The sequence below is a fragment of the Rhamphochromis longiceps genome, linkage group LG7 (assembly GCF_057381845.1).
Source record: "Rhamphochromis longiceps isolate RC_006_pf linkage group LG7, R_longiceps_female_GT1.1, whole genome shotgun sequence".
NCBI lineage: Eukaryota > Metazoa > Chordata > Actinopteri > Cichliformes > Cichlidae > Rhamphochromis > Rhamphochromis longiceps.
The window spans coordinates 71,278,339-71,285,858 of record NC_140563.1 but is presented as its reverse complement, the minus strand read 5'-3'; the positions used below and the strand labels follow the sequence as shown (position 1 = coordinate 71,285,858).

Below are 7,520 nucleotides of genomic sequence, written 5' to 3'. Positions count from 1 at the left end.
TAATTAAGTAGTTAGTTAACGAATGGATCAAAATTATAGATGAAATACAAACAATTGACCTACAGAATAAGGACTCAGGAAGATCAATACCATAAAAAGTGGGAGAAATGGACTGAGTACATAAACCCAACAGGATAAAGACCAACACACTGATAATGAGAAATGATCAAACTGTAGAAACAAGGAGATCCAACATGGGTTTGTTTTGTTATCCTACCTGTTGTATTTATCTTTTTGTTGTTGTTGTTTTGTTTTGTTGTTACCCCCCTGTATAATGTTTAAAGAAAACAATAAAAAGAAAGTAAAAAAAATAAATTCAGTTGAGTTGAAAAGATACCAAACAAGGCAATGGGGGAAAAATAAAATGAAACAATCTGAGGGTGAAATACAAACGTAAACTCAAAGGAGTCACAAATGTCCGGTTGTATTTCAGACCTCAGTGGGTTCATCCAACAAATCATGAAAAATGAGGTTTACATGTTTGTTCATGACGGTGCAGATTTCTGACATTTTGTGTAATTTAAGCTGCAACAATGTGACTGTTTTCTAACAAAAACAGTGAAACTTAAGTTAGACTTGTGTTTGTAAATGAAGCGCCCCATGTTGTGTAGCTTTCTGGAGTTTATACTTATTGGGCTACATATTTATTTATCATACAGGCTATACAGTACATAGCATCAAAACTCACATGTTTTATGTAACTAAAGTGTGTAATCATGTGGGCTACAGACAATAATTAAGTTATCGACTATATTTATATGAAAAACGTGCATACTTACTGCATTTGAATCATGTAACCGTATGTAACCATGAGTGTTTGGGGGGGGGCTTCGACTTTGCCACCCTAAGAAAATCTCTCTAGATCCGCCCCTGGGCTGTAACATCTATCCGTGCGTTTGTCAGTTTTTACTTCAATTTAAGCTCTTTTGTCTTTTTTTTTTGGGCCGTCAGCTGACCCGTTGAAGTGGGCGTGGTTCTAACCGGAAGCTGACCTTTTTAAACCGGAAGCTGAGCTGTCGGTTGTGTTTTGGAAGTTGGTGGTCACGTGAGCTTCCGTCGTCATTGGGAGAGTGAGTCCAGACATGGCGGCGGAGCCTGCGTTCAAGGTAAAACATGATCGCGTTTCCGGGATTCTGCCGCGGAGGCCGGAGCTCCGCGGCGGGGAGAAGAGAGCTCCGTCCTGTCGGGCCGGGAGCTCTGTCCTCCGGCTCTGCGCCGCCGCTGCTCGGATAGCCACTGAGCTCACCGACCGCAGCTGCCTCGGGAGGCGGCTATCCGCCGGCCTCTGTCCGCCTCTCCGGCCCGGACGCTGTCTGCGGGCGGCGTAGGGCTGAGGGTCGGGGCTCTCAGGGGACAGGCTGGGTTAAGCTAGCGTGCAGTGGTCCCTGGGCGGACCGGTGAACCTCAGCAGACAGCTTCAAGTTTGCGTGATTGATCTCAGGGGAACCTGACTGATTTGTTTTGATTAGTATTGATCAGTGGTTTTATCTGAAGCTCTGATTGCGGGTGGCACAGGTGTGAACAGGTGTGCCACCTTCTCGCTGTATCGCAGGTTATTTTTCCCACAATGCCCTGAGTCCTCAGACGTCATGTGATGTGATCAGACTTCCTGCCTGCTGTATTGATCCTTCAGCTGACCTCACTGTGACTCTGCTCCACAGGTGATATTTGAACACGAGGGAGTCTTCCTCCATCCCAGCAGTGATGAGGAGATCGAGCCAGACTTCCTGGTTTCAGGAACCCTCCGGATCCTTGAAAAGGTAACAGTCCCGACACACTCTGGTATCGATTAGTCAGCCTGGTCATCGATTAAGTATCAGAATGTCTCTGCGATGGAACGACTTGAAGAGAAAAACATCCTCACACACCAGCAGCATGTTTGATACCAGGGCGATAACCTGATTGCTTAATCAAAGACCTGTTAAACTGCACATGATTGGCTGGAATAAAGCTCCGGTTTGTCACTGTTATTGATTGTTTATAGATCTATGCGATCGGAACAGAAGCGCTCTTTCTTCCTGAACGCTCCTGTGATTTGTTTGATTGATCGATGAAGTAATGTGTCAATGTGTGTCCTCGCCGTCAGGACGCCGAGATCGTGGTGGAGTATAGACCTCTGGAGGACGGCGTCGACCCCTCAAACATGCTCTGTGCTGGGAAGGTTTGTCCAAATACTCCCACTCAGTAGAGTTCAACTTTATTGACTCAAATTGAGTATCAACAAACCGAATTTCCTGATTTGATTACATTCAAACTTCAAAGTTTCCAAGAACAGATTTTTAAACAAACCAAAAAAAACATAAAACTTCATGTAAAGGTGATTTAAGAGTGTGTGTGCGCAGGACTCGAGCTCGGTGGTGGAGTGGGCTCAGTGTCCAGGGGACCGTCCACAGTCTCAGCAGCTGTTGGAGGCTCAGCTGAGCTACGAGACAGAGTGGGACATGGTGAACGCCGTGTCGTTCAGGAAGAGGCGGAGCTCCAACATGGAGGGTGAGCGGCTGCTTTAACCTGCTCGGCATGTTGGAATCACGTGACTCAGATTCAGAGACGATGAGGCAGCGATGAGGAATTTTAATGCTGTCGACTGCAGCCTAGCCTCGAGCTGCCGGGCTGCATCTGCAGGTCGTGAAGACTCTCAGCAGCCTGAGCCAGACGGGTGCATCAGCTGATCTGAGCTTTTATTTTGAAATCCCTGTTTTTTCTAATCCCTGCTTCCTGTCTCCAGGTTCTCTCAACAGCAGCCACGAGAGGAGCCGCTTGGCCTTCGCCTTCAGTGTCAGTGACCTCCGCTCCGTCACGGTGAGGGAGGAGGGCTGGACCTTCATCATCCTGCAGCTGAAGGACTCCTCCACCCCGCTGCCACATCTGCACTTCCACCAGGGTGGCAGCAGAGCGTTCCTGGACAGCCTGAGGAGGTTCGCTCTGCTCACAGAGTGAGTCCAGCGGTTGATGTTAAGCTCTGACCCCGCCCTCCACCTCAAGGAGGGCTGTTTTTTTTTTTTTTTGTTTTTTTTTTGTTTGTTTTTTGTTTTGTTTTGTTTTGTTTGGGGGGGGGCTGGTCAGGTTCACATACAGATCAAGTTATTGGTGTTTGTGTCACAGACAGTTTATTCAAGTTACTCTCAGTCAGGAAGACATATAAATGTTACTCCACCTTGGGGTGGGGGCTGCGGGGGGATTTGGCGCCGGCGCCGCTCTCTCGGGTCATTTATATGCTAATGGCTGATTTCCACAGGCGTGCGGCAGCGTTCCCGTCCCTCTGATCCAAATATCGGGTGAGGCGGGGGCAGATAGCTGTTATTAAAGTTCTTATCAGGCTTCATAATGACGTCCCGCCCACGTGCTGCCTGCTGATTGGCTGATAGAATCTGTACACCCCAAAGAGACGAGCGCTTCCTCTGATGTCTGATTTGCCGCTCGCGCCGTGAATAATAAGCACCCGTTTGTTATCAGAAGGCCGGCGTTGATCCTGTGAGCTGTTACTGAGGTCACATGTTTCCTGTTTGCAGGTCTCCCAGCGACCACACGTGCCTGCTGGTCAGCACGCCAAACAAAGCTCTGTCGCAGTCCTTCGAGAACCTTCTGGACGACAACAACTTCGGCCTGGTTCACGTAAGAAGTTTAACCATCTCTCACTGCCAGCTGTTAGGCTCAAACATCTGGATTCGCATGCACAAACATGCACGCACACGCGCGCACACGGGGGTGCAACTATAGATTATTTGGTCGTCGATTAACCTGTCTGATTTCTCTTCGATTATTTGTGTGCTGAGTGCAGTCTGGGCAGGTGATGCAGCGATGCTGCCCCCACAGCTTCCTGTGGTGTACTGCAGGTACAAAAACACATTTATGAGGTTTTAGCATGCGACGTGTCAACGTCATGGAGTGTGGCGACGTGCGCACAGGGACTCTGTCGCACTGAAACATGCTGCACATAAAAGTGTGAGCATCACATGGTCCTCATAGTGAGTGAGGGGTTCAGCAGCTGTTACCATGGTGATTTAAACGGACACATTAACGTGTGATCTTCACGCAGATGTTTCTGTGGAAGCTGCTGTGCATCAGCGCATTTATTTCAAACTAAATAAATCTGTGTGTTGGTTTTGTGAGCGAGGTCGCTGCGGTGGGCTGTTGGCTGCTCTGGTTTCACACGTAGAATTCTGTCTGTGAAAACACGTCGTAGGATTTATTTTCAGATGACGTTTGGAGTCGTGCGCTCCATCTTGTTCCGGCGTCCGTCGGCTGATGAGCTCTGCGTTTGTCTCCTGCAGAAGTTCAAGCGGGACCCGTACGTCACCACGCTCGGCGGCTTCTCCAAAGTCACAAACTACTTATTCGACGCGCTGCGGGGGATGGAGGAGCAGCAACAGCGCCCCCCAGAGGAGGTGGCCGACCTGCTGGGCGAGGTCATCCCGGGGCTGGAGATCAACCAGCAGGAAGAGCCGGGCTTCGAGGTCATCACCAGGGTGAGGGGTCTAATGTGATTGGCTGTTAGGCAGACGCGTGGCAGCGGGTGTGTCAGCCGTGTGATGCTCTTTGCTCACCTTTGACCCCGTCAGATCGACCTGGGCACGAGGCCCGAGGTGAGCAGGAAGTCGCCGCTGACTGCAGACGACTGGGCGCGACACCAGGATGCAGACGGGAGGATGAAGGATGTCCCAGACCTGAAACACGCCGTCTTCAAGGGGGTACGTACGTGTCTGTGGGTGTGTCCAGCTCTGAACCAATCAGCTGACGTGATTCTTAGCAGCATCACTCATTTATTCAGTTTTGGGCTGTTTGATCTTCACTTTGGTTTTTATGCCTGAGTTTACTGTAAAGCACTCGTTGGTGTTTTGACCTGTGACACTGATTGAAACGAGCAGAGACCACGCCCTGACGCGTCTGTGTCGTCTGCAGGGTCTGTGCCACGCCCTCAGGAAGGAGGCCTGGAAGTTCCTGCTGGGGTATTATCCCTGGGAGAGCACGCACGAGGAGAGGAAGACCCTGCAGAGAGAGAAAACGTACACACACACACACACACACACACACACACATACCTGATTACCCTGACTGGTGTGTATATCATGTTAACATGAGGGGTGTGTGTGTGTGTGTCAGTGATGAATACTTCAGGATGAAGCTGCAGTGGAAATCTGTGAGTGAGGAGCAGGAGAGGAGGAACTCCAGACTGAGAGACTACCGCAGTCTGATCGGTGAGCAGCACCTCGGCTCAGGCCTTGTTTGGTTATTTGGGCGGGGCTCCTGATGGAGAGCAGTCCAGTGTAGCGGGTGGATGACGTCACATTTGAAGGTGTTTGTGATGTTTGATGTGCCAAAGAATCAGAAGCATTGATGAGCGATTGATTCTTGCTCTGATGCTGGAGATGATGTCAGCGTGGAGTCGGGTGCAGCAGGTGGGTGAGATCGTAACACTGTCGCCGGGATCAGATCTGAGGCGTTACCTGTAAAGTTAAAGGAGTTTTTACGTGTGAAATACTGCAGTACGGGGAGTGAACGCAGTACTTCAGTGAGGTACTCGAGTGAATGCTCAGTTACTGCCGCGGTGAGGTGGAGGGAGAGCTGCGGGAGTTGAGCAACGACCGCTTTGGTCTTCTGAGTTGGGTGGTACAGCTTGCCGTGAGGGGGTAAAGGTCAAAGGTCATGTGACGTATGTGTCTGCGCTCTCAGAGAAGGACGTGAACCGAACAGACCGAACGAACCGCTTCTACGAGGGCATCGACAACCCGGGCCTGGTCCTGCTGCACGACATCCTCATGACCTACTGCATGTACGACTTCGACCTGGGTGAGCGAACGCTTTGCCTCCGCAGGTACGGCGCCGCTTCCCGTTTCCTGGTCGTGACAGGAAGCTCTCTGTGTTGCAGGTTACGTTCAGGGCATGAGCGACCTGCTGTCGCCCATCCTCTACGTCATGGAGAATGAGGTCGAGGCTTTCTGGTGCTTCGTGGCCTTCATGGACCAGATGGTGAGTCTGATCTTTGCTCTGACAGCTCGGACGTTTAACCGCGTGCTGATTTACCGCCGTGTGTCCTGCAGCACGAGAACTTTGAGGAGCAGATGCAGGGCATGAAGACTCAGCTGATCCAGCTCAGCTCGCTGCTCAGGCTGCTCGACCTTGCCTTCTGGAACTACCTCGGTACGCCGCCTGCAGCTGTGCGTGTGTGTTTGCTGTGAATAGCGGCGGCTCTGAATGACTCCGCCCCCTCTGTCTGTGTCTCAGAGTCTCAGGATTCAGGATACCTGTATTTCTGCTTCCGCTGGCTGCTCATCAGGTTCAAGAGGGAACTGAGCTTCGTGGACGTGCTGCGGCTCTGGGAGGTTGGTGTCCTCCTGCGGGGTCGGAGGTGCTGACAGGTGTCGTTCTTCCTGTGGTCTCACGTGTGGTTCATCCTCAGGTGATGTGGACCGGGCTGCCCTGCGAGAACTTTCACCTGCTGGTGTGCTGCGCCATCCTGGACTCAGAGAAGCAGAAGATCATGGAGGAGAACTACGGCTTCAACGAGATCCTGAAGGTGAGCATCGCCCCAAAGCTGCCCGGAGATCTGTGCACACCTGAGATTGTTCACCGACCTGTGTGTTTCAGCACATCAACGAGCTCTCCATGAAGCTGGACATCGAGGAGATCCTGCAGAAAGCTGAGGGCATCTGTCTGCAGATCAGGAGCTGCAAGGTGAGTGCAGGGAGCGTCTTCTGTCATGGTACGTCCATCTGACCCCTCACCCTGACCTGTCTGCTCCTCCTCAGGACCTCCCTCGCCCTGTCGCCACCATCTTGGGCTTTGATGTCGAGTCTCGCCGTGCAGGCTCGACCGATTGCGGCTCGGCGGCGACTTCCGGAGCAGCTCGGCGGGAGGTTGGCGTCTCCAACGGACACTCGAGAGAAAGCAGCTGCGAGCAGAGTGGCAGAGGGGCCTTTGTATCGTAGTGAAGAGTGGAGATGGACTGTGTGTGGGCGGGGTGAATCTGTGGCCCCGCCTCACTGGAGGAGGGTGTGTGTGTGTGTAAAGAGATTATTAAGAATCTTATTTTTGTAATTTCTTGTATCGTGCGGCTCTAATCGGGCATTCCTCCACTCTGAAGCCTCATTCATCCTGATGAAGAGGAGGTGGAGCCAACCAGTGACTGAGCAATCATTCACCTGTTGGCTCCGCCTCCTGAGTGTTACAGATATGTTAAAGATAGGGTTAGGGTGGAGCAGTTGTCTGGCTGTAGTTTGAATGAATGAGGCTTCAGATCCAGGAAGTTCTGCCAACAAGAGCCCTGATTGGCCATGCAGTGACAGAGGGAGGAGCTCTTTCTGTTGACAGGAGGTGCCTGTGTTCCTCTTCCTGTTGGCGCTCTGACGTTTTTCTCTGTACTGAGATCAGATTAAAGACTCCACGTCATCAGCTTCTGTCACCATGACGACGGCGAACAAACCAAAGAAATAAAGTTTGTTTCCTGCAGCGTGAAACCGTCTCAGCTGTGACATCTGGATCACACTCACACACACAGTTTCCTCTCAGGGTTGAAACACTGA

At 51.2% G+C, this 7,520-nt stretch overlaps 1 protein-coding gene across 1 annotated transcript; it reads left to right on the top strand.

The window, feature by feature from the left end:
* The first annotated feature begins 957 nt into the window (after positions 1–957).
* Positions 958–7,454, top strand: tbc1d15 (TBC1 domain family, member 15). Its single transcript, XM_085415140.1, has 17 exons — positions 958–1,106; positions 1,662–1,760; positions 2,087–2,161; positions 2,343–2,490; positions 2,726–2,933; positions 3,510–3,612; positions 4,272–4,466; positions 4,560–4,688; positions 4,900–5,003; positions 5,101–5,195; positions 5,671–5,787; positions 5,867–5,967; positions 6,039–6,138; positions 6,223–6,320; positions 6,398–6,514; positions 6,586–6,672; positions 6,747–7,454. Exons 1-17 carry the CDS (start codon positions 1,083–1,085, stop codon positions 6,924–6,926), a joined length of 1,980 nt encoding a protein of 659 aa, XP_085271266.1. The 5' UTR covers positions 958–1,082; the 3' UTR covers positions 6,927–7,454.
* The last annotated feature ends 66 nt before the right edge of the window (positions 7,455–7,520 follow it).